This window comes from Lytechinus variegatus, chromosome 2 (assembly GCF_018143015.1).
Source record: "Lytechinus variegatus isolate NC3 chromosome 2, Lvar_3.0, whole genome shotgun sequence".
NCBI classification, from domain to species: Eukaryota; Metazoa; Echinodermata; class Echinoidea; order Temnopleuroida; family Toxopneustidae; genus Lytechinus; species Lytechinus variegatus.
In genome coordinates this window covers 15,794,216-15,821,875 of record NC_054741.1, presented here as the reverse complement: position 1 = coordinate 15,821,875, position 27,660 = coordinate 15,794,216, and the positions used below count along the sequence as shown (strand labels likewise).

Below are 27,660 nucleotides of genomic sequence, written 5' to 3'. Positions count from 1 at the left end.
TATGTGAAACCTGTATTGCAACATTTATTAGTTATAGCCATTTTTATACACGTTGCATACTGAGGTGAATAAAAAAAATGATGTGAGAAATTATCAAATCATCAAACGTTGCGCTACACAATTATATTCCCATAACTATCATCATCACCAGTTTAGCTCTCAGAGGTTTTCATATTTTGAATTAATTTGGAATTATTTTTAAAGAAAAAAAATGTAATGATTTAATGCACTTACCTCTCAGAAAGCTAGGCAATATAGATAAGCTTCATGGACAAGCTGCTACGGAATTTCCACATTCATTCATCCTCAGTACCGACAACAGATCACCGTCATCGTCATTATTATTATCATCGCCATCATCTTCATCACCGCAACAATCATCATCAGGGAATTTTCACTGTAAATGATGTTACAAGGCACAATTTTAAGGAAACTCCATCATTTGTTGTTTTAGAGATAATCATACACACAATGAAAAATGTGTAAAACTGTGCCGTTTAACGTCAGTTACCGTGAAAATGCCCATCAGCATTATTGTCATACTACAGACATTATCATAATTATCATCATCACCAACATCACCTTCATCATCACCATCATCAGCAGCATTATCGTCATCATCAACTCCACCACCATCACCACCAAGAACATCATCAATCATCCTCCTCCTCATAATCATCATCATCACCATCGACATCATGACGTAATTTATAACATGAAGACAATGTCAACATCTGCAGTGCCGAGTATCGAATATGGGTGTTTTCATGGACATTTCGACGTTGTCGTGCATTCCGATTGGGCCTTCGGTCATTTCCATCACTAATTGAACCATGACATTAAGAAGTCGAAATTCCCCAGCATATCCTTGGCATTTCCAAAATACCTCACTTTATACAATAGTTGACTTTACAATAGAAAATACGGAATTCACAGCTCCATATCTGCAATGACTTGAAACAGCTCAGGGTACAGCACGCGACGAAAGGAATATGGCTAGTTACTTGCAAGAAAAATACTTTGACAAACAAGTAATTTGTTGCTTAAAGATAATCATCATAAAGATACAACCGGAAAAATAATGGAACGATAACCATCATGGCAATGAAGAAAAATAATATCCATCAACGCGTTTGGAAAGGCTTGCTCTAAATCGTTGTTATGTATTATCCAACAAAGTATAAAGATACTTCTATCTGCAAATGATGTATCCTGCGGACTGGTCTCCTCTACGTGTTGTTGTGGGTTTCAAATATTCGAATCACCTGTTAATTGAAAGGTACACCCACCACGTTAATTTGTGGTACGAACAAAACGAGATATTTGCGCGTTGAATTCGTGCTTGGTTCAAACGTGATGAAGTATCTGGGTGTTTGTTTTATCTTCACGCTTTCCATACCCAAGGTTTATGATATCAAATGATAAGTGGAGGAAGGGATATTGATGGCAATTATGTCATGTTTTCGATCAATAGATTAATTTTGAAGAAGAGCACAGACGTGTTGCTGATTGATTGTATTCTTGAAGATCAATGTCAGTTTTTGCTTATAATGAGGGAAGGTCTGAGCTAATAGACGCACGAGGAAGAAGAAATATAAATAAGTCATTAAAATCAATATATCCCTGCATCCAGATATAATTTGTCCTAATTCTTGTCGCTTTGTAAAGATGTATTTCACCGAAACGTTTGAGAAATGTATGAGCTCATCACTAAAATTTGATGAGGAGAGTTTGGGATATGTACACCGTGTAAAGAAAGTGTTAGGTTTGTTATTATTGCAAACGGTTGTTTGATATTGACCGTTCTATGTGCATTATTTGTCAGGAAACTACAATACCATCTTTTTTTTAATTAAAGGGATTAGTTATCAATACAGGCGTAATGAGGGAAAAAACGAGGTCGCCGAATTTTGAAAACTCTACTATGTAGGGAAATTGGAAGCAAGCGAGGCGAGCGAGCCAGAGCTTCTACATCAATGATTGCTTAGGCGTTCAAAATAAACAACCACATATCAAATTAATTTGTTGAAAACTCATGAAAACGATTTCCATAATTATTACCAATTATTATCTTTTTTGTATCGGAGGGGGGGGGGCAGTCCCCACATCTTTCATGTTCATCATTAAACCAGTGAATATTAGACGTCTAAATGCCACCTCAGACCTAACAATGGAATAAAAAGTCGTAACATTTGATGCGAATATTAAAGCAATGTTCGAAACATGACCCTAGAGAGCGGGAGTGTTGTAATACTTAGGAAAAAAATAGTTGTATTGGAGTAGCCCGCCCCATCTTTAGGCATCCCCTACCCAGTGTATTTTTAAGGAATGTTTTATAGTATTCTCTCAAATCAAAATACACATTCACATTCCATATGCAAGTTGTAAAAATTATTAAAGCATGATTATTAATATACGAGCCACGAGTGGCCCCCCTCCTTTTTCTGCTTGTCAATTTTTTTCTGGTGCGAAATGTCCTTTAGAACCTGTTGAGGACCTTTTTTTTCCTTGTCAATTTTTTTGGGCGGACGATTTGCCCCCCCCCCCTGTGTGGAAAATCCTAGGTTCGCTACTGATTACGATCCTACTGTCAAACCAATCTTACGATCGGCTAAGTAATGCAGTATACCAATGACACATTACCAATGACACAAATACAAATAAAATTTCGCCTGAACTCCAAAGCTTTCGATTATCCAGTCCAATATTTCGAAATTACTATTCATACAATAATTTGGATTTCAAATGATAATATTCTATCCATTTATATTGCCACGAAATAAGCAAACTTTGTTTAAAATGGGATCGTTGACCGATCACACGGTAGCCTTAAAACTTCTTCTGAATTCAATTTCTTAAGAATGAGGAGAGAGAGAGAAGGATAGATAAAGAGATAAAAGAAAAAAAAAAATATATATATATATATATATATAGGGAAAAAGCTACAATGTAAGAGGGAGGGGGTGGGGTGGAGAGAGGTGGAGAGAGAGGGAGAGAAACAAAGAGAAAGAAAGAAATAAAGAGAGGGGCCTGGTTAGAAGGAAAATAATGATTAAGATATTTTGAGATTCAAAGGATTATTGCATATTTATTTGCAATGCCAAAAGGCCCTGCTTGATATGGAAATGCCCCATGACCTGCCGGCCTTCAGACCTATACCATATGACGCTCTTCCCATAACAACTGAGAAAGAAAATATTCATCTTAATTAAAAGTAGATCATCCTGGTGTGAGTGAATGTGTGGTAGTAAACGGCCCGATATAAAGGCTATAGACATATTGAAATAATACATATTACTTAAATTGGAGACTATGAATATATACGTTGTAACAAATTTAATTTCTTTGCAGTGTATTCGATGAAAATGTTGTAGTTTTTTCTGACTTCTGCGCTTAAGCTACCGCACAGCGTCATATTATTATTGATGAAATAGATGATGATGGCGTTGGTGATGCTGATTCTGGTGATCATGATCTTTATCATCATCATCATCAAAATCATTAATCACCATAATGATGATCATTATAATCATGAGTCATGATGATGATGACGGTACATTTTAGTTAGACCCCTTTTCCGAAAAATATGCAGATCGTACATTTTGCAAATATTCATCTATATTATTGAATGTAATTATACCGGTATGTAATTTTACTTGTATGATTTTTTATTATTATTTTCTGATGTAATTTGAAATAAATTTGACTTAATGATGATGATAATGATGGTGATGATTTGAACGATGCGTGTGCCTTCATTTATGTCACAATAGTAGATAATGGCTATCTCTAACAGAACCATCATTACAATCATTAAGATCATCATCATTATGATTATCATTAGCCCCAACACCAATATATTCATCATCCCCATTGCAATTAATATCGTTAAATTCATTATCATCACCACCATCATCATCTTCAGGGTCATAGCCGTTATCATCACCACCACAATCACCATATTCATCATCATCATCATCATCATCATCATCATCACCATCATCATCATCTTCATAATCATCATCATCATCATCACTCATGCATATCACCATCGTCATTGTCATCATTTCCAGCATCATCGTAATCATGAGCGGTAACAATTATGACTGCACATTTTTTTTCAGTCTCATAAACTCCTTTTATCTAGACTGGTTTGGATTACATCAACGAAATCACATATCATCAGCATTATCATCATCGTCGTCATCACCATCTCCACATCACTAGTACCAACGGATCACGGTTGCCGAATAAGCAACACGAGTCACACATCCCTCAGATTGCTGATGTTTTGTCATCACATAGAAACTATTGATAAAGCATGAATTACAAGATACGGATATTGTCATATTCAATTTTCGTCACCCTCCTCCCCTCCTCATCATCTTCATCAACGGCATTCATTAACCGTATATCACAATCAACGTCCCAACTAACTCTCTCAGTAAAAAAAACGAAATGTGAAGGCAATTTTTAGTCAGTCTTAAATTCTATATTTACACTTATATGACTTTGGCATTCTCACATGAACTCTCAATATGCAAAAGATAATCTATTATATAAATGATTAAAAATGACATTGTACGCATTAAGCACTTTGCATCTTAGATGCTACCGCACACCTTACCGATTGGTCTGCGATCCGATGGTGGAATAGAGCGGATTAAAATTTGCTACGAATAAAGAGACATGGAACATCTTACTGTTCAAAGCTCTAAATCATCGTAAAAGTCTTACGTTCAAATATGTGACTATGCTACCATCCGAATTAGAACAAACGCGAATTGAATATCTAGTCGTAATGACGTCATTGCAATCGTACGAATGGCTACGATTTGAAACCAAACTGGCCTTTATTCCAAATTGCAATCGCCAAAATTTTTATACTCATATATTTATAGTTGTTCGAACTTCAAATGTAAATTTCCATTTACAATGTCAGAAAATAAGCAAAATGCTATTTATTCCAAAGACGGATCGTGGATCAGTCGTAGAGTGTGTGAAGGGCTTTGGAATAATCATGGTACCATCGCCATGCCACTTTTGAGTGGACGAAATGAATATTCAAATATTACTTAGGATGTCTTTTCGATAATACCCTACTTTCTTTATTCATGTAGAAAGATAAATGAGCAAAGAATAGGTCTGTCTGCACATTGAAAAACATTTCCAACAGACTGGGTAAAAGAAGGCGTGATTAGAACAGAGGTGACTTTCAAGTTGAATTCGCTGAATGAAGTATAAGTCATTCTTTCTCAAACAGCAGAATTTAATATTGGCATTTATTTCGAGTTTGGAGTCTAATATCTCAGGAAGACATAATTATCTGTGATTACTCTTGGGGTAGATCATGACATGGTTTTTTCATTATTCTAAGAAAACATTAACATAATCCACGGCGATGCACACTTAACATTTTTAGTATTCTTCCTCATATTCCCCGTAATCGTCATATTCTCCATCTTCATAATACTCGTCGTCGTAATATTCTCCATTCTCATCATACTCGCCGTAGTCATCGTAGTACTCGTCATCGTAGTATTCCCCGTTCTCATCATAGTATTCGTCATCGTACTCGTAGGCATCATTTACCACCGCACCTTCGGGTGACTTCCGATCTCCAATCGGACTCGACCCATCGCCCTTCTTTCTCGGTGGTGGCGCCAGCAAGGCGCCGAAGTCTTCCTCGGGATCGTCGGGTGCGCCGGGTAAGGACGGACTTCGCGGTATCGGGCTCTTTCTCGGGGTGGGGGTCTTCCGAGGGGATTTCTTTCCACTCGGTGTTCGTCTTCCGGGCGTGGTTCGACCAGCGGGTGTTCTTGAGGTCGCGCTCCTTGGCAGTGTTGCGGCGATCTCGCTTGCGGTCTGTTTCGTCCTATACGGAGACTGTTCATCGAGCTCGGAGTAATCTGTCTTCATGAATCCAATCTTGGGTTTGCTCGGCGGCATCGACGGCGGCGGAGGTTCGGTGGAGTTACGACCACGGCTCTCGCCATCGGCTTGCTCTCGGACCGCAGTCTCTTTCAGAACTTCGGTCGGGGTTTCGTTTGCCTTCTTCTTCTTCTTTTTCTTCTTTTTGTTGCCTGTAGTCTTCGTAGCAGTTCCACCAACCATTTGCGGCTTAGCGTTCCGGACAGCCTTCGCTAGCTTGATTCCTCGCATTGAAAGCACCGACTGTTGGTAAACAGATGGGAAACAAATTATGATATATTGGCTTGATATTTGTACCATCGATATTTTCAATTGATTTCTAAAGTTTCACATCGTGGATAAATATTTTCATGCTCTCAAAACTATGCATGATATTCATGATGCAATATCTAAATTCTCATAAGCCTAGTCTCTTTAGAAGAACTTAACTTAAAAAATATGGGAAATGATATGCTATTCAGAAAAAAAATTGTTGTAAGATTTTAATAACATATGGAAGACATAGGTCTTGTCGAGTCTTCAACAGCGTGCAACCCACTATTTATATATCTTATTCAATATTCACGAAAGTCTCCAAAATAATTCATAGAGATTCATTGTACCCTCATAAATCTTCTTCTCATTATCAATCAATAGTAAGAAAAAGAATCATTCTGGGATTCCCCCCATCACTTTTAATCAGTGATATTCAATCGGTATCATTTTAGACTGATCTATCACAACTGGCGATTGATAGCCCTTCATATCGCGATTGGCAGTGACGTGTGAAGGGGGGGGGGGGGCATGTGGAATGTTTCAAAATGCTTACCGCTTTTGACTTCCTGCCACTACTGAAATATTCTTCCTCTTGTGCCAACGCTGCAAAGAATATAATGAACGATGAAGAATATTAAGATATTAAGTGAAACTAAAACCTCATCGTATTGATGAAGGTACCGCACATCAATGATCCGATTTTGGAATGAAATTGTATAAACTTGTATGTGAACTTTGAAGCATGGAACTTCCGACTGTACAAATCTTTAGATTTCAGGATTCATATCAATAAACTTTGAATTTGAATTTACATGAATACTTAAGTTCAGGTGCATGTCTAATCTTCCTTATAGATATAAAAGCGAATAGATATGTGGTAGATACGATATAAACAAACGGTACAATTTGAATACAGATGAACAAAACTTACAAGGGTCGCCTCTGACGGCATCATCCAATTCCGCGGCCTGAAAGAAAGTTATGAAACAAACAAAAATGTGAAAAAGTGTCAAGGCGGTGTTATTTTTGTAGTAGGGGTAGTGATCAGTTAAATTCATTTTGACAAAAACGGGGAAATTGTATTTCGTCAAAAGATTTTTTCCCCTCACTCTCCTTGCTATTTTTCAAAGTCCTTGTCGAACCCTTTGGGGCTGCTCCTCCATTAAGTTGCCCCTCTCTTTCCCCGTGCCTAAACCAAACAACATATACAGGACTTTAGAAAAATTGACGCAAGGTCTTAATCTGTAAGAAATGATATAATTAAAGTGCCACCTACTTGATAAGATGGCGAGTTCCTCAACATCCCATATCGACTAGAAAGAAAGTTATCTGTCGTCATGGTCAGCTACGTTACCATGGTGAGGTTATCTACTAAGTATCTCGCCATGACGAGATTATAAAGCTATTGTGTAGACATGACAAGACGCACTATCTTGCCATGTCGACAAATGACACTATAAGTCGACATAAAACATCATCTCCAGAGTCAGTGAGCATGCAGATGACATTTTAAAACTTCTTTAAATCTTCGTTTTCCCATCTATATTCCACACTTAAACCATAAATGTTGCGATACGTTACTAATTCATTGCAGGACATTGGAATTTTAATGATTTGTGTTGTTGTAAGTTTGTAAATATTTTCAAATAAACATAGATTATATAATTTTTATGGAGCACAGTGGGATACTTCTACTATCATTTTATGGAAGGCGCTTTGACTGTCTGTTCTACGAAGTGGCGTTTTTACAACGTAAATCGGTAAAGATAAAGAGATGGAAAAGATATCTTACCCAAATATCATATTCATCCTTTAGTTCTTCTGGAGGATTCTTCTTTATCTTATATGCCTCTTCAAGCTGTGAATGTAATCAAAGTGAGATGATATTGAATTTAAACGAATTATAGGCTTACGTTTCAATCTTTATATTATTTAACACAACTTATTTGATGTATGTTTTCATACTTAACCGAATGTTTAAAATAGATTGTAATGGATTTTATTCCGTAATCTGACCATGGTAACATCTTGTATTTTCAAATGAATTTTATCTGTATGCCTGATATTTGTCTTTGTAGTGGAATTACTTTAAAACTAGGACGCTTCGAATGCGGATTTGAAATTTAATCAAATTAATTCATGGCCTTACAACTCGATTACAAATGATAAAATTCTATGTCACATTGACCCACATCACATAGATTGTTTTTAGTGGTTATGACAATATCTTTATGATATTGTGGCTTAATCAAACATGGAATTTGTTATTTTGGTACACTGTGCCACTGTGGGCGCTGTTTCTGTATTAGTAAGACCAAGACATGTTGCAGGTATATTGTGTCTGTTAGATCAGTGGCCATTAGTATGAATTACAACTTACCTCTTTATTAAAATGCTTCTCAAGAAGAACCACAAGGAGACCCTGCTCAGAATAAAAAACAAATGTTTAAAATAATTATTGACAGATAAATGAATTGTTGTAGACTATAATCATGAGATCTTTTATTATTTATCATGGACTTGGCTAATAAGGAGTATGCAAAAAATACTGAAGAAGAAAATGGATTTTGATTGAAAAAATAACAGATAGTCCTTAGTCCGAACATGCGCACTTCGATCTCTATTTAAAATCTACAGTGTTTTGTAGATGAAGGAAGATGCTACTTCATTTTTATTTTATTTGATTTTTTATTCTCTTATATTTTCCTACTTTTGGTAATAAAATATTATTCTGTTTTGTGACACTACTCTATGGTATTTTGTGTTTTACATAATCTTTGCCTTCGAATTATCTAACCTAGCAACTAAAGGTTAAAACTTCAGATGACGATCTTCCGTATTTCTGTCATAGCTCGGTAATTATCGAATTAAATATTGCGTTATTCCCAAAGGAAAAAGGAATGGACTAAAACTTCATAGAAGATGATAATCAAATATGTTTTTTGATAAATGTTGATATCTGTCATTTCGTTTATTTATTTTATAATGATGTTTCAATGATTACATTAAATCGATAAAACATGGAACAAACGCCAATTTAATCGATCAGTGTCGCAGTCACACTAACAAACGATACCTGGGGTCCGTAACACAATGCTTAGCAATGATTGTAGAACATTTTTTCTACGATTGATTGCATAGATTACAATGTACAGTCAATCCTGGAAATCAAGCGTACGATCAATCGCTAACCTTTGTGTTACGGGACCCAGATTGATCAAAACTATTACGTTATTTTTTTGTTTTAAATCATATTTATTTCTTCCTCATATCACATGTAAAAATATATATATATATAACATGACATCATTAAAACTTAATTGTTTCAAGTTTACACATAAACATTTTAACATGGTGAGAAAAGGAATATCTATGAATTTCAAATGTAAACTTAAAATTAATCTGCTCACATTTCTTTAACAACTTATAATCACGAAGGGATAAATACAGAACAGAATCCGGGTACAACAGCAAAAATCTAAATTACGGAAATAAACTTATAATCTGTATATAAAACTCAAGTTAAGATTCTCCATACTCTTCAATCAAACTGATTAATGAGGAAGTTATATTAATAAAAAACATACACACAACTTAATCATTCAGTTATTCACACTGACATACAATCGGTTTGTGGTTAGGTTGGTGTGACTAGGGGCACTACGAACCTGGAAGGGCATGAGACCACCGAAGACATACCCAATCATCGGATTGATAAAAGAAAAATGGCCGCAGAAATAAAAGATGCTAAGTTCAGGAGACAGTGCGAGGAAGCACAGACATGTTGCTCTAGAAATGGGGAAGAAATAAAAAAAGATTAATAAAAATTCAAATGTTAGGAGAATTTGCTTTGTGAAACAATTAATATTCATAATCGAAAGTATTGAACAAAGGATGTATCATGCGTAGGCCTAGTGGCGTGTCTAGATGGTGTAAGGAGGAGGGGGGGGGGGGCATATATCCCGGGCGCCCCTTTCATGGGTGTAAAAGGGAAAGGGAGTTCACACAAACAAAAGGAAAACAAGAAGTGAAGAGAAAAGGCAAAGGAATAAAAGCGCAGAGAAGGGATACTACTGAAAGTGAAACCGTCCTCTGCTTTTACCATGGTAATGCAGTTTCAAACACATTAAAAAAATGAATCTTGCATACATTTTTCCAGGGATGAATTTACGTACCAACCTCTGATTAGTGATACACTTATTTTCTTCAAGAATTCTAGCCAACAGTCCTTTGAATATTCCTTTTTCAAACGCAAATATCATAACTTTTCACCTTTAGCTGCGGGTTTGTATTTGAATACGCTAGTTTCGAAATACATTCTGGCTTTAATTGTCAAAGCTTTTAATCACGCGCTAATTTGAAAAAGGAAGATATCCTCCTTATTAATTTTTACAAACAATCATTAAAATGTCTTTTTAGGTGATTTTGACGATACTGTGTATTTTTATCGCTCTTACATCAAATACTTCTGCTCAGCCGGATCCCTGTAAAAACTTACCTTAATTTCAGCAGTTCTTCTTTTTCTCTCTCAAAGAGGGTAATTTTCCCTGCCTGTACAATAGCTCGTATTGATGCCAAGAGAAGTAATATAGTTAGCTGCGTAATAGAAAATAAAACGAAAATAATATTCCCAATCAGTTCGGTAAAATATTTATGGTAAACTAATTGTGTAAGCTCAGAGAGGAAGAAGGGTATAATGACGATGAAGATGACGATGATGATTATGCTGATTAAGTGAAAGAGAAGAAGAAGATGTTGATGATAAATAATGATATTGATAAAGATGATGATGGTAATATTTATCATGACGATGATAATGATGATCATCATGTCGATGGCGATGATGATGTTGGTGATGACGTGCATGATAAATGTTATGATGATATGGTTTATGACGACGGCGATGGTGACAATGATGCCAGTGCTGACAAATATGATGAGGATTATGATAAGGTTAATAGTGAAGATGATGATTATAATGGTTATGAAGATGATCGTTATGATGATGACAACTAATAGAGACATAGTTCAAATAATTTACTACTTACCACACTGTAAACTAAGGTGGGTACCATGAGTGCCATCTTAATCTTACTGTTATTATTAAACCAGCATCTAAAAGGAAAGGAAAGAATTTTAAATACAATTTGTGAACGACACATACATAATTGTGGGAAAACATAACATTATCCATAAGAAAAACAAAATCAAAGTTTCAAAGGGGCATTTAATATAATTTCAATAAAAAAAAATGACGACCTCTTATCAGAAGAACAGATATCTTGTCATTGAAATATGAAATAAGTCTTCTCATTTCCAAAATAAAGATTTTTTCTATCAACTGCCCCTCTAATAAGATCAGGGTAGATTTGATGGGCTTATTTTCTAGTGTACATTTAGAAATAAGGTACAAAGCACAAAAGAAACATTTCGAACCTTCTGATTATTCTATTTTTATTTGTCTGTTTAGAGTGAGAGTAATTATATTTCCAGAATATAGAGTATACGATTCGTAGAGTTCCTTGCAAAATTGAACCCATCCGTAAATGCCATAAAAATCAAATTTGGTTAGAAACGGCTAAAAGGTCAGTTACTATTGGTTTGTTGAAATTGGCTCTTATACATGATTAATCTTCGTTATTTCTCCAAGTAAATTAGGGTAAAACTGCTTACCGCTCATATATGATTTACTTTTGATTGGTTATTGACTTTAAAATCTTTCACCAAGCTATTGAAAACACTCGAATATTTTCCATAGATTGCAATTTTTTTATCACCTTTACATGAATTAAACGGTTAAATGTTTTATATATTCAGTTCATATCTATGTTAATTAAAATAATATGGAATACTCACCTTGGCCCTATTCCGTATTCTGTGTAGAGCAAGCTACCGGTCACACCAACAGTTAGGATAGGAGTACCTAAGAAACAGAGGATACAAAATGAATAAAGATTATGTCGACTAACAGCTATCAAAACCTCAAAGGAGCGTTCCATCAACATTTAGTCTGACAACTTGTTAGATCTCACAACTTTACTTGATTTTGATTGGCTGAGAAACATTGTTACTATGGTAACTGTCGGATAAAACAGGACTTGTCGGATATTAATGTCTGACATGTTCTTTCATGAAACGTTTCCCAGGTGTACATAGATGACTGAAAACAAAATTTCTGTATTTCAATCCGGATTTCAATAAACCGTTCGGTTAGTGCAAAGTATAAAAAACACCTTTTTCTTCAATTCTAGGAACCATACTGGACATTCAAACAAGTCCAGTGCAGCTAGCTAGTGTAGCACATAGTTTTTTGAAGGATAGTAAATTCGAAAGAATGGCACTCATTGCTCCACGATCAGTGATTTTGAGTCAACATCCATGTTACAACGATCTTGACAGGCCGTTGCTACTATAGATCAAGTGATCGTGTGTGTTGCGGAACCCTGTTGGGAGTTCATGAAGTACCACGTGACTTACCCCATCCAATCAGAAAGGCCAACCAATGCGGCGCCTCTTTACTTGTGAACTCTGTGACGCGTGTGAATAGAAGAATACTGATGACAAACAACCATGCAAACGTGGACGTAGTGAAGAGATGCATGGCTATACCGAACCCCATACATGCATAATCGCTCTGTATGGAGATGAATACAAAATTAAAATGTACAAAATTTAATTTAAAAAAGACAGTTATTCTGACTAACATAAAATGTGAAGAAGTGGACGAAATCACAGTGTACTGGAATAGCGTCACAACAGCCATTTGTGATGGTGGTTGGGCGATTTTACTTGTCTAAGAATTTCGATATGACCTTTGTAACTAAAAACACCGATTTTTTAATTTCTAAAGATTTTTAAAAACGAAATTTAAAACTACTCGACTTTGATATATTTTTTTATTCGAATTGCTATCATCAAAACGTTTTCTTCTCTAAGTTTTTCATGATCGATATATATATATTTACAAATAGTAGGTTCTAATTGTAAAAAAAGGTTTTGAACCGATTGAACACACTTTTAAAAATGATCCTAGAGACCCTTTTTCTTCCTGACTCGAGTTTTTATTATGAATGGTACTTCCTTCATTGTGTTTAAATGCATTTACACCTTACAATAATAAACAGATGATACGTAGATATAATAATGAGGATTTGGTCGCATATATCTGTTGAGTTATTAATAGGTTAATTGTTTGTTTGGCCCAAACATATAAAATATAATTGATGTTCAAAATATTTGGCCAACAAAGGCATATCACAGATATGACTCTCCATTCTTACTAGATGTATGCCATTTTAAGATGCAAATGTTTGTATTAAAATCTCACTATAGAAAAGCAAATGTTATGTCAAATCTCACCTTTTGCCACTTAGCGACCTCATTTGTAGCTAGCACGAGTAACATCATGATCAAACTGAAAACAAAGTTGATTTGTGCCGACCTACGCTTTGAATTAATCGTCCTGTAAAATGAAAAAAATAATCGAGAAAAAGGATCATAGCATCACATAGCATCAGAAATCGCAAATATGAAACAAGTAGGCTTTAATGAACAATAAAATCAACCATCAAGTTATGGTCTTGGTATAACATTATAAAAATGGAAATGCTAATCGAATTCTTACTTGATTTTTTTTTTCTAATTTCGTCTTTTTAATGAAGTATAACTTTGAAGCTCAAAACAAGTTACGATTGTTATTCTTATCAAAGTAATAGTTTTTTTTGTAAAGTCTTTTTCAATTTTCCAATATGTCTGTTCAATGTGTACTTATGTGTAATAAGTATTCTTTATCAAAATAAATGAATATGTCCTGTGATAAATATTATTCATGAAAAAATAAAACTTACGTTAGGTAGATGAGGAATCCAAAGAAAGGAAATAATGGCAAGACCGAGACTCCTGCTGCGATGGACCATAGCCAAGTTTGGATGATGAAATGCCAATCAACGTACTAATGATAATACAAAACAAAATTAAATAAATCGCAGTTGTGTTTGAGAAGGAAAGAATGTATTTGAAAACAGTGATTTAGATTAGACTACGTGAAGCAATGAAAACCTGAAGATCATTTATTCTGCTCTATAAATGCAAAAAGAGCTAATCTATTGGAACTAATCTCTTTGGAGTGAACTGTACAGTGCATCACAGCTCCTTCTACAAAGTGTGCACCTTTTTCGACATTTTCACTCCAAAATGAGGTACAATCCACTCTCAAAAGATGCAAATTTCACTCCAAAATGAGTGAGATCGTCTAACCCCGATAGGAGAATTATTAGGGACCAGAAAGGCTCGTTTGAATGTAGTATAGCTGAAGTTTGCACTTTGGAATAATAAAATTTAGGCCTTGAAGTAAGGCCTATGTCCAAAACACGATAAGGTTTTCTGTTAAACGAAGTAATTCTAAGAACGTTTTCAATTTGTGGAAAGAATCCAACATTCCATCACTATTTTTCGAATCGAAGTTTTACGAAGTTTTCCATCAATAAATAGGAAATTCTATGCCCTCCGATTTCATTAAAATGTATTTTCTCATGGCATTTAGTTTCTTTTTAATAGTCCATTGGATGTAACGTAATATTATATTTGACTGTTTGTGGGAAACATTCTTAAATAGTGTTGGAAGAGGCTTATCAGCAATCAATTTATTTTTTTTCACTTGCAAACTCGGGCTTAATTTATTCATATGTAAATCTACACTTTGGCATTCAATTATAAATCTACAATATTCTGCAAGACGTGCCATTGACCTTGTTCTAACTTCGATCTGCAACTGTATTGCAACTCTATTTAAAAATCATAAAAATCCATATTTTATTGTTCGAAATAGACACCAGAAATGGAATACTCCGAAAATTTGTTTTGCCGATTATTCGTGGGCCCGGCAGCCGCTGTGCAGCGCCAGATCGACGAGGCTCTATCCCTTTAATTGTTGAACGCCAAACAGGGTAGCAGCAACTCCATTCTTTTAACGTCTTTTGGTCTGACGCGGTCGGGGTATGAATCCCCGACCTCCCGGTTGTGAGACGGACGCTCGATTCCAACTGAGCCAACACACCGGTTCATTTGCGACCCTTTTAGATTATATAATGTAAAATCCTTACCTCGGGGTCGTGTTCAAGAAGAATCAAGCCAAAATTGGTTGTGTGATTACAGAAACATTGGGTTGACCAGGCAGAGGAGGATACCTCAATCACTTCACACCCGGTATCATCCCAGACACCACCTTCATCAGAGCTGGAGAATAACAAATACATCAAAGTACACTGTTTATTTTACAGAAAAAAAAGATTTTGCAGAAAGCAATAACAGAATCATTCTGTAAATTCATAAAACAGGATTTTTTCTCCAATTTAATTAGAACAGGTCTGTTTAAAAAGGGGAAAATGTGTTTTATTGAAAGAAATGTGTAAGATTCCATACACCAAATACCAATTTCCTGTAAGATTACGCAATCTGGTAAGATTACAGGTGTTCTCGAGACTCTACTGCAGGAAATTCTTTTTTTTTAAGGATAAATTTTCTAATAGTGTAAAGCAGTCAATTATTCACTCAAATCATATGCTTCTAAATTAAACCAAAACTTACTTTTCAACATAAGATGTACAAGCTAATGTAAAATACAAAACATACAAAATATAATGATGATTTTGTACATGACATTTTCTGAAAGGAGTAATGTTTAGGTTATATTGGATTAATTCACATCAAAGAAAACTCACCGAGGAGCTGAGCCTGATAATTTTGAAAGGGGACGGGGCAAGATTGTCTAATGATGACGTCATTATTTTGAATTGAATAAAGGGGTACAATGTAGAATTACATGTATTTCATCCAAATAGTTCTTTCTTTTCCTGTTCCTTTTTCACATTCATTTCCTCTTATATCACTATTAAAAAAATCATGAACATTTCCATCAATCTTGAAGTTGTTTTTTTTTGTTAATACTCTATCATCGTTGTGACGGAATATTTTCGCTCCGATATATGTCATTTAACATAGGCCTTGATGTGATTTGCACATACATAGATGTAATAAAACTTTACCAGGAAACCAAATAGTAAAACAAATATTGCACGTTACTTAGTATACTCTACAATCTACTAAAGCAATCAGATCAAAGAAACTTACAATTTATCGAAATTCCAAAAGGCACATATAACGTCCCAATGCTCGAGTTTCTGTTTGAAAAAAAAAATGAATCAGATAGAATCATGGAAAGAAAAAATATAATTACGTACCCTCATAAACTGGGCCTAATTTTCATACCCGGTATAAGCATTAGGTACACATCTTAAAAATGAGTGCCCCTGAGTGCTTTTCAAAAATATGATATATTCTCATTATCATCATCACATCATTGTAAGACTTCAGTTTGTTTGATTAACACCGACTTTATCAACCCATTTCGACAATTTTCTTACAGTGAATCCCATTAGTAATGCATGGAAAATATAATTCGATCAATCAATCAATCAATCAATCAATCAATCGATCAATCAATCAAAACGAGTAAAAAAAGTTGATATATAAATGAACAGATAAATGAAAGTATGAATAGATTGGCCTACATTCATGAAAAAAAATAATCTGACAAAATCTATACCTTTTCTATATGTGACATCCTATATATTACTGGTATACTCGTACTACTGAAGTCTGGAACACGGATGGCTGTCATAGAGATCACATCATTGTTTAATATCCTTGGATTATAGGAGCTGGAAAAAAAGAATGAGAATTGAGATTATGAAATTTGCTGTATTTAAAGTATTCTTTTCAGGAAGTACATATCAATAAAAACAAACCGACGTTACATTCGTTAGCGATTTTTCTTCTATTTTTGCCCATGAACAATATGGAGAAAAAACGTGATTAAATGATCCCCCTTTTATGGGAGGGTTTGACAATCATTTTCTCCCTAGTAGAGAATGTCCCCAGTCTCGTAATACCTGATTCGTCATTTACATTACATAATACTCTCGCGAGAGAGTTAGTTCGTCTTATAAGAGCATGTAATTGTTTTAATTCTCAGAAAAAAAAAATAAAAAGGTACTTTCAGTCAAATAAGAAAAGAATCATACTTTTTCCTTCAAGAAAAAATATTTTTGAAGGAGTTTCAATTATCTGGTTCATTTTCGAGATAAATACACTCTCATGAGAGAGCGAAGCAAGCGAACTCAGTTGCTGGCATTACCTTTAAAGTTTTATCGTACCTTTGTTCTCTGATTGTCGTTGATACTGAAACACGGGTCTTGTTCTTCCCCATAAAGTCGCTTACGCCTTTATACTGCACGCTCACCAATGCTACTTCATCATAATCTGCAAAGATAGGAGAGGAAGTTATTTAATTCCACACTGGTTACAGAATATGGACAAAAAAAGCCAATTCATAATATGTAAAAAGGTGGTTAAAGTATCAAGAAGAAATAATTCTCATTGATTGCACGAAAAATAAATGAAAGGAAAACTACAACCAAATTTATTCGTCATCAAACCCTTGAATAAAACGAAATCAATTAAATAATAGCACCCTTTTCTTACTTGCTTTCCGTTATTCATATTTTAATGGACTTGTTATCGTGTCGGTTTGAAATGCCTAACTCTAATAACTTCGTGGGTAAATGTTGAATTCTGCCTAACTCTACCAACTGATGAATCGGGAGAGAAATTCTACTCAGCAAAAAGGTGACAACCGTGAAATAACTTTACCGATGAGCACCAATCTGAACTACCACACTGCACAGCTAAAACTGCAATTTTTAATCATTCTAATAGAGGACCACAAAATTCACTTTAATCCAGTGTTACATTTATAGCGCTTGTGGAACACCAACATCTTTGGTTTTTGTTACTTTTAACTCTTTCTAGGGTTTTATTTCAACTCATCGTATAGTAGTCGTCAGTGTGTAAAACCTTCAGTGCTAAAACACCAGTCGGTCTTGACTGTCCACGTTACAAAGAGAATGACACCAATGGGTGTTGAACATTGGTGTAAATGTCTGACGCAGACCTCTTGAGACACCGACCGGTGTAGTTCTTACACTTCTGTTTTATTTATTTTTTTTATTATTTATTTTTTTTTGGCAGCGGATGAAAATAGAGACTTGGAGCCCGTAACACAAAGCTTAGCAATGATCGTGGAACAATTTTTTACGATTGATTCCATTGAATACAATGTACAATCAATCGTAAAAATCAAAAGTACGATCAATTGTTATGCTTTGTGTTACGGAGCCTTGGAGTATACTTACAGTCGAATTCTGCCTGCTCAAGGTACAGTTCTGGGATGAGGATACCCTCGTTGTCGCTGACCTGGAAAACGTAGTCCTGATACGTCTGGGTGAGGTTGTACCATGAATCCTTGACGAGAAAGAAGTCTTAAGAAAAAAAAATACAGGCTCATAATTATTATTCGTTTATTTTGTGACATGATCATTAATAGCATACACCTGAAAAGCCTGTCGATTCTACAGAATTCAATCACGAGAAACTAAATTACCCGATTGAAAAAAACTACGTCGGTAACTCGGCTAAAATGCTCCCACAGGGAGAGGGGTGTGTATAGTCATTCAATGCAGGGGAAATTTTACTTAAATCAAAAGGCTGGATTGATTAGAACATCTACACCTCGGGAGTGATGATAGTACTAGGGAGTGAGCTCTAAAAATTGTAAATTGTGGAAATCTTTAGTCTATCATGTAATTTCGGTGTTTGGAATCTGAAGAAAAACAAGCTAACAAACCACAATGCAAAATAAGTAAATTATTGAGGGTAATCCTATATTAGGTGATGTCTGAAGCCCTCCATAATGGTGTGGATAATCAAGTAGAAGGTTAATGGTAAAATATTATTGAGTCATAGATGGACTGTGAAAAAAGGGATAGAGGTAGAAGTGAAATGGAAAGGTGAGAATCAAAGAGAAAAGTTGAAAAGTAGAATATTCCTTTCTGAGATTAGTGTAGTAAAGACCAGAAAAGGATAGAGAGTTAGAGGGGTAGGTAGATGAGAGAAGGCTGGGTTGAGCCAACGGGTAGAGTCATTAAATGGGCCTATATTCATATTTTGACATTCAATGGTAATGATTATTATTTTTCTGGAATGACTTACTGATGTTCTTTACGTCTGACTTCAGCGTTCCCGGGGACTCGATCAGGTTGGCGATGGCCAACGATGCAACGTCGACGGTCTCAATCACCGCAGCATAGACAGGATAGGCCTTTGATATAGAAAAGGGAAATTAGTTCAAACATTCCTTTGACAAATTGAAAAATTCAGAGGACGTAGGTAAGAATTCAATTTATTTGATAAATAACATCCTAAATGAGGCTGTTAGTGTTTTCAAATTAAAGCATATTTTTGGTTTAAATCATGGTACGCCAATGTTGATTTGACATGTGCATGTTCATAGGGTCATACACATGTGAATCAGAAAAGCGAATGATATTGGTCTCTGAGTGTAAATTATGAAATTATGGGGAAAAAAAAGAACATCAGCACAGGATCGGGGGAATGAAAGGCAATCATTTCATCTTCTGTTTATTATGAAAAAACCCCACAAAACAACGGCGAGGCGTCATGAATTCCGCGCAAGAGGTGAATTTTGAATAGCTCCAACATAACAGAGCCATTGCCGAGTGCACTTGGACTCCTTTATATGAAAAAATGTGTGTGCCATTATTTCTTAAGCCACGTCATACAAGATAGTTATGTGATGCTTTTAAGTTGATTAAGCACCCTCATCTCAACACCATGACGGAACAGTAGCATGAATAGAACTAGTATAACAGTCATTAGCAAATATTCTGTTCGCTAAACTAAATGACTTATCATAATGATTCATTTCAGCCAATCATTGATTAGGATCCATATCACCATTTGATAAAGCATTTTTCGTCAAGATTGTTATTGTAGTATCATTTTTTTAGTCCGCAAAAGCAATTAATAAATATAATGTTTGAAAGTGTTAATATTTACTCTCTGAATGTCCAACCACAGATCCACGTATTCTTCGTCCAGTAGGATATCACATATTTCAATGATATACTGAAAAAGAGAAATTTATACGCATTCAAATAAATGGGTACTAACAGAAAATACAAAGAAAAATCCAATAGAGGGAAGAAAGGAAAAAAGAAAGAAAGAAAGAAATAAAGAAAGAAAGAATGAGGGGAGAGGGTGAAAACAGACGAATGGAGCCAGAGAAACAAGAGAGTGAGAGAAGAAGAAAGCATTCAATCTTGAATAAAAAATAATAAACAATTCATTTAGATTCAGAAATCGGGGTTATGAATGAAATCAGATAATAAAGTAACAAATTCAATCTAAATATTCAGATTACCAAAAAAAATTTTATTACGCTAAACAATGCTGCCCAAAGATGGGTTAGGATCATTTTGTACACGGAGCCCCAACATTTAGGGGGCCAAACATGCCGTATGATCCAAAATGTATAAAATGTTTGCCTTTTTGATAGGAAAAACTAATTTGTTGATATATATATTTTGAAAATATGTCTATATAAATTATCATTTCATCATTTTCCCGCTCGTTTTCTTTTTCTTGGTAGTAGATTTTTTTTTCGGAAGGGGGGGGGCACTGCTTGGTCCATGTTTGGGTCTCATGAATGGCTGAGTGGGTTGGCATTTCAATTAATTGTAAATTTGCAAGTGCAACAAGATCGAAGTACCAAATACATAAAGTTGTAATTCATCTCTCAGATGCAAATTCCAAATTTGATTTATCAATTGATTCCAATTTATATTATTTGAAATGCCATGTTACATACTGAAATGAGAACAAATGAAATAGACGACATACCGACATGACACTCTCGAACTCTCCGAAATCAGCGGTGAGTTCGTTCTCCGACATCTCGAGGAGGATGGTGGCCGTGAGGTCTTGCATGAAGGCCGTGGTCACCAATACCTCCCTGGTCGTTATGTTCACGCTACTGTCGTCGAGTACGTCGATGACCACGGAGAGGATCTGGAGGAGCTCGTCGGATGATAACGTTGTCAGGTCTGGCCGCGTGGTCGTGTTCAACATGTAGTCACTGTTGAAGTAGGTATCCTCAATGACCTGATAAATGATAGAGGGTCGACATCAATTTTACACGAGGGTGAAGTATTAAGACTATTCACTTTTAAAATCATTATGTCATTGACATATCATTGTTTCTGTATAAAGCTGGATGGATAAAAATTGGACTTATGATCTTTTGCATAAAAAAATGATACAACATAATTTAAAAGTGCCAAATATTCTCCATAAATCGTGATGACATAAACGATAGTCAATTCAAATTAACGAGATTACATTTAACAAAAAAATACACATAAGACAAGACTGGAAAGTTTTTTTTAAAGAGCAACATAATTTATGAACACCAGGATTAATAAATAGAACCACACTTTCGCAAGACTTTCCTGGTCAAAACAAGGAGGGGGGGGGGGGGGTCAAATGCTATCATCTTTTTCAATTTTTCCGGCAAAGATTTTTGTCGACAAGTAAAAAAAAGGCATCACTTCAATGAAAAACACCCCCTCCTCAACGCTAGGAAAGTGAAGGGTCGCTTTGTTACTTTTTTACTGTCTCTTTAAAATAGAAAAAGAAAATCATATTTTTTCTTCAGGAGGAAGAGGAAGCATGCCCCCCTTACATCCGCCACTGACAAAGACAGCCACGACTATCCTCTTCAACGACAGGCGGGGGGGGGGGGGGGCGACATATGACTACTAAGATCATACGAACCCATGAGGTCTCAAATGGATATGTCTCTATAGTTTGAAAGAACGTATCATTGAAACTCTGCGACTTCTGAGCCATGAGTTCGTCCACGATCGTGAGCCACCTGATTTCCGCCCTGCTCGGGCCTTCGTATCCCGACGTCGTACTCTCCACGATAGGTGTGACGGCGTCGCCCGTGATCGTCCCGCCTGGTGTCTCTTCGGTCGTGTTCTGTGCTGTACCTGTTTTAATCATGATCACCGATAATGCAAATAAATCTCTCGAGATACAGTGTACATTACATTATATATATATATATATATATATATATATATATATATATATATATATATATATATATATATATATATATATATATATATATATATATATATATATATATATATATATATATATATATATATTATATATATATATATATATATATATATATAGATACAAATGCTTAAAAAAGAACCGTCGTAAGATATGATATTTTGTTTGTATAATTTTTTCAAGATGCCGTTTTGCTAAAAAAAAATATATATATTCGCAACATTTTTTCTTTTCAATGAAATGATGTCACGCCAGTGATATCGTTTCTTTTTTTATCATATATAATACATGTCCTTATCATTTTTTTTCGTTTATTTAAAACCTCCAAGAGTATAGATTAGAAATATATTTCTTTCTCTATTCATGATTGTGAAACTTTTTTTTTAAACAAAAAGATACAGGGATGGTCTGATAAAATTTCCAATATTAACTAAATTCCATAGATTTTAGGCCTTTAGATTTTTAGGACAGCTTATCCTTTTAGGTGTATCTTAAAATATTGACGAAAATAAAGATATTCATGATAGTCGCTTCGTAAATTGTAAATAACTTCCAGAGGAAAAACTAATGTTGAATCATTTTTCAATAGTTTATATGTTATTACATATAAGGTGGTAGAAGCTGAAACTTACCATAATTGATGATGTAGAGTAAGAGAAAAACACAACTGAGAATTTTCGTCCACATCTACAAGAGAAAAATAAATAAAGAAATGAGAGTCAAATGTAGTTCGAATTCACATAAAAATAATATCTATAGACATTTTTAACCACAAAAACATACTAATACTAATTCACCGTGTTAGGTGCAAAATGCCCTTCTGTCATAAAAGCGCGTTGCAATTTGAGATGAGCATTATTTTTTTTAATTTGTTTGTGGTAATTGCTTGTTGATTATATACATTTATATTTATTTATCAGTTGAATGTTCTTTTTGTATTTTTTTTTGTCAATAAGGATAGAAATCCAAACAGACGGATTGATTATACACAAAATAATAAATATAGGAGAATTGCGACGGTGTATATGGAATAGGATAGTGACAAAGATACCAATCGTGTCATTTATTAATTGTGTTATTTACATGTATTTTAAACAAAATTATTTAGACCCCTGTATTGAATGTTGCAATAATTCAATAAAAGGAAAAGATATGAAGGCGAACTACAGAAATTGAAATGTAGCGGTACACGTTTTAAGAATCAGGGGGAATATTTTTCAGGACAATGGGATAAACACAGACCCAAAATAAAGAGAGATGGAGGAGTGAGATAAAGAATAGGTTTCGAGGAATAATTATTTACAAATGATAATATGTGAAAAAATATAATGTGGACTGGATGTGCATGGGGTGATTACAACTCGCATAGTTAATAGTTAGGCAAAGCGCTTACCTTGGAATAATGGGCCGTCATATTCTCTTTGTGGTTATCATCTTATACGACTGATTTAGTGGTTCATGGAACATATTCCAACTTATCCAATCCTAAAACAATAAGACCTGGTCCAAACTAATACTCTAACAACGTCGATGATGTAGTTTATTCTCGTAAATTCTACATTTCGCAAGAAATTGCAAGAACCCAACGTCTGATTTAGTCCACGCAGTATTCCAAGATGGCCGATCGGTCAATATATCATCTTGAAGTAAGTTTTGAGAAACTTTTGTTATCGACGCAAAGTGTTGATTCTTCTTTATGACAATTGGACATACATTTCTTCATACCACATCGCATTCCGATTTCGATTATTGCGGTGGACAAAGTGATTATCGATTTCGCACCCCTTTCGTCTCGGTCTTATTCTCCGATAACAGACACAACTCGAAATTCGAAATTAACATAACATTCACCGGCATTTATAAAAAAATATAACTTTTATCTAATTCCACTGAAAATGTGAATTGGCCTTGTTCATGCTGTTATGCAAACTTTGCTACTTCATAGATTACAATATATACGTTGAAGTCATTATTTTACTCGATTACGAAAAGGTAAATTGCCTATTTAACAAGACTACACTCCTTTTCGTTGCCACAACTCGATCGTCGAAAACCACAGGGTAGCTATATACAACCAATTCTTTTATTTCCGATCGATATTGGGGACGATGCAATTACAATATACAGATATAAAGATATATCGATCGGCACTCGATATGAACTACTTTGCAATCGGTCTTAGAGTCTTTACGTATGTAAATCTTGGCAAGGCAGATGTAGCACTGCAACAAATTAACAATGGTTACATGCGAGGCACCTAATTGAATAATTTATGACGCTAATGCTTTTACACAATTGATTTAAATAATGTCTTTTGTTTTACTTTGGAAGGAAATTGTAAAAAAAAATCAAAACAGAACTCCGACTACCCTTTGATAATATATGATTTTACTAATCAAGACGTGAACTTTCATTTATTTCATATAGAATATCAGATTCATGGGAAATATGAAATTGGGAGGAGATGGGGAAGGATGGGTAGAACTCGATATAACAATACACCAGACGATATCCATATCATATTGTATATAAGATTTAAAAAGGGGGAATCTCAACCCACCCTCTTGATATCAGGACAACTGCAACGTTAGCATCATGATTATTCTTTATCATGAAATATATTTCAATATTAGGCGTAGGCCCTATTATATAAATTGCTCGTCACACCATTCTGTTGGTGATGTAGACATCATGACACAGTGATGTGATAAAATCAGATCAATAATCATTGTTCCTCTATATGGTAGACGAAAGTAGAACGAGAGATGGCGGTAGACTACTAACAATAGAAGTCGTGACGAATGTCCATCTCAAAAAGGAACTGAATCCTGACATCAAACGGTTTTAATAAAAGACGAATTTTGAAATTATCATATTGATGGTCGTTTTAATGAACTTCGAAAATTTCTTGAGTATCTACCCCATAGGCCTATAAAGTCAAAGCCTAATATGAACTAAATGAATTCTCATTTCTAATTGGTTCAACATGACTGAACTCTCATGATTACTTGCCACATTTGTGGTGGTGTTGATTTTTTTTACCTGTTTGCCTAGAAAGCATAAATGCTTGTAAGTAAGCAACCAGAGTACCGACGGCTAAAGGGCTTCTTCGAGGGCGGAAAGTTTCAATAGTTTCAACAGAATGATGACCAAAGTCGTCTTGTGGCGAGTGGGCGTAATGAGCGATTCTTGAAAAGTTGCTTCTGTCGTTTAAACTAGTATGCATGTATTGCAAAAGATGATAAGGGTAAAATTATCAATGACGTAGACTTTTCATTTCTTTTCGTTTATTTAAATTTTCAACAATTACAGTTTGTTTTGTACATTTTGACATATAAATAACAAAACACATTTCAAGTATCCCTGTACAAAAATTATATTCAAGATGATTACATATCAGGTTGGAAATGGAGAAGGCTGCTAAAAAGCGGAGCTTGTAGAATGCAGCCTCCTAATAAATATTCTTGTAGTTGCATAGCATATAAAAATCAAAATAACAACTTGAGAAATAACCAGTTAAATTAAAAGGAAATGGGGGAAATTAAAATAGAAAATGAAATAAGAAAATGAGAGATTAAAGGTCTCCAGAATCCAGCCCCAGCACTCACAGACGGACCTCGCTTATCAACAGGAAAACGAAAAAGATGGAAAAGTGCACGTGACATGATAATCTTGCTTGATTAAAAAATACAAGAATTTGAGTGATGAAGAGTAAAATTCAATTGTTATTTTGGAGAAATTTTTTTGAACTTATATTTGAAAGAATTAAGGCTTGGTGATTCTTTGATGTTATTTTTAATAGTTTCCCAAAGTCTATAAGAAAAGAACAATCAAAATTTTGCTCAATTAAACCCATGTGGAATGATTATAGGCCATCACAGGCCACAATATACACCTTCAAAACGTAGAAATATAGTACAAAGATGCAAATAAAAAAGGAAAAGATTGCAGAAAGGAAATATTTTGAATAATCTTCCAGATTGTATTGAGAGGTGATGCAACATTCAAAATTTGAGAAAATTTCACATTTGAAATATTTATTACACTGTCATGTTAAATTAATGAGATTTAAAATCTCATGTAAACGGATGAAATTGTAAAGTCTGTGGTAATATTGATGTGTGTTCCTTTCACGACAATGGTTTGGCCAGTGTCATCAGTAACTCATCGCTAGGAATTTAGCATTTTTATAATGCAAAATTGGGTCAATTTAAGCACTTTGACTGTATTTAAAGATGAATACACGCGTAGTAATAATCATTTTGTGATAAGAACATCTTTTTTTTTTAAGTTTTGGGAATGGTTGAATATGCCACCCCTCTCTGTGTATGGGATAGATCCCCCACACCCCCGGGATTTACGCCCATGCTTTTAATCTATCAAAATAGTCTTAGAACAGATCTAGCATTAAAAAGAGAGCTTTATCGGTTACCACTTTATGATTTAGATTTTTTTCATGTTATCACATTAATTTCTATTCAAGGTTGTTGTTTTTCAGCCAAAGGTCCCCAAAGGTATGAAGCCTAAATATAAAATATATTGGCATCGCTTACATTCGATAGCTCATTAATGATGAAATCATTATTTGCCATAAGAACCCAACTAGATATTTGGAATATTATACAAACTAGATTATCAATTTGTCTTATAATAGGAGGTACCAAAAGGTATTTCCTCCCCGTTTTTATTCAGATTTGTGTGCTTGGCACAGGTCTAAGGGCAACAATTTAGAGGTTTTCATCTATCGGAAAGTTGTCGACTACCGCCCTCTTTGTTCACAATCGGGCAATTATTTCCTTGTCACCTTTCTCCCCACAAAATAATGGCAATTCATACAGCAATCGTTACACTTGGTTAGATTTCTTTCAGAGTGAAAAAAGAAGAATATTAGAAAATGAATATTAAGATATACAACGGTTTTCCCCTCTAATTTCATTTTACTCATATAAGATCTGTTCATACTGGTTTATTTCCTATTTTATTCAATTCAAATTCATTTTATAATTTATGGACAAAAAAGGAATAAAAACTATACAATATAATAACGACAAAAGATGTAGTCATCATCAAACAAACAAACAAACCAACAAATCTAACGCTGACAAGTTTATTGTAGATAAGGACAGCTATATATAAACATTTTGACACAATTATTATGCTCGTTCTTTTCAAGATTTGTTTTGTTGAAAATTTGAAGCAAAACAGCTTTTCTATAAAGAATGTTATAAAGAAGCTCGAAATACAGCTATACAACTATCATGACTATATATACTACTAATACGAGTTATTTATACTCTTTGAAACACGATTTCAAAATAAGCACAAATTTAGGATAGAATAAACGTATGCACCGATATCTTTAACTTAATTTTGGCATCTTGCATCAATGACTCCCTTTTACCCCAAGTGGCA

The 27,660-nt window shown here is 34.7% G+C and overlaps 1 protein-coding gene across 1 annotated transcript; it reads right to left on the bottom strand.

Moving 5' to 3' along the window:
* Positions 1-4,465: 4,465 nt before the first annotated feature.
* LOC121407425 lies at positions 4,466-23,918 on the bottom strand. Its single transcript, XM_041598491.1, has 23 exons — positions 23,642-23,918; positions 22,881-22,935; positions 21,937-22,154; positions 21,004-21,264; positions 20,161-20,229; positions 19,294-19,402; positions 18,438-18,563; positions 17,400-17,505; positions 16,790-16,904; positions 16,315-16,364; positions 15,288-15,420; positions 14,034-14,137; positions 13,546-13,648; positions 12,664-12,820; positions 12,043-12,109; positions 11,235-11,301; positions 10,685-10,782; positions 9,855-9,975; positions 8,567-8,608; positions 7,979-8,044; positions 7,118-7,154; positions 6,740-6,789; positions 4,466-6,174 (listed from the first exon to the last, which is right to left on the bottom strand). Exons 1-23 carry the CDS (start codon positions 23,660-23,662, stop codon positions 5,419-5,421), a joined length of 2,931 nt encoding a protein of 976 aa, XP_041454425.1. The 5' UTR covers positions 23,663-23,918; the 3' UTR covers positions 4,466-5,418.
* Positions 23,919-27,660: the final 3,742 nt, after the last annotated feature.

Coding starts and splice junctions, on each gene's coding strand:
- LOC121407425 (XM_041598491.1), bottom strand. CDS start 23,662: ATGACGGCCCATTATTCCAAG. Junction 14,138..15,287: donor TTCTTGAACACGACCCCGAG/GTAAGGATTTTA, acceptor TATTATCATTAG/TACGTTGATTGGCATTTCAT. Junction 8,045..8,566: donor AGAAGCATTTTAATAAAGAG/GTAAGTTGTAAT, acceptor TTACATTCACAG/CTTGAAGAGGCATATAAGAT.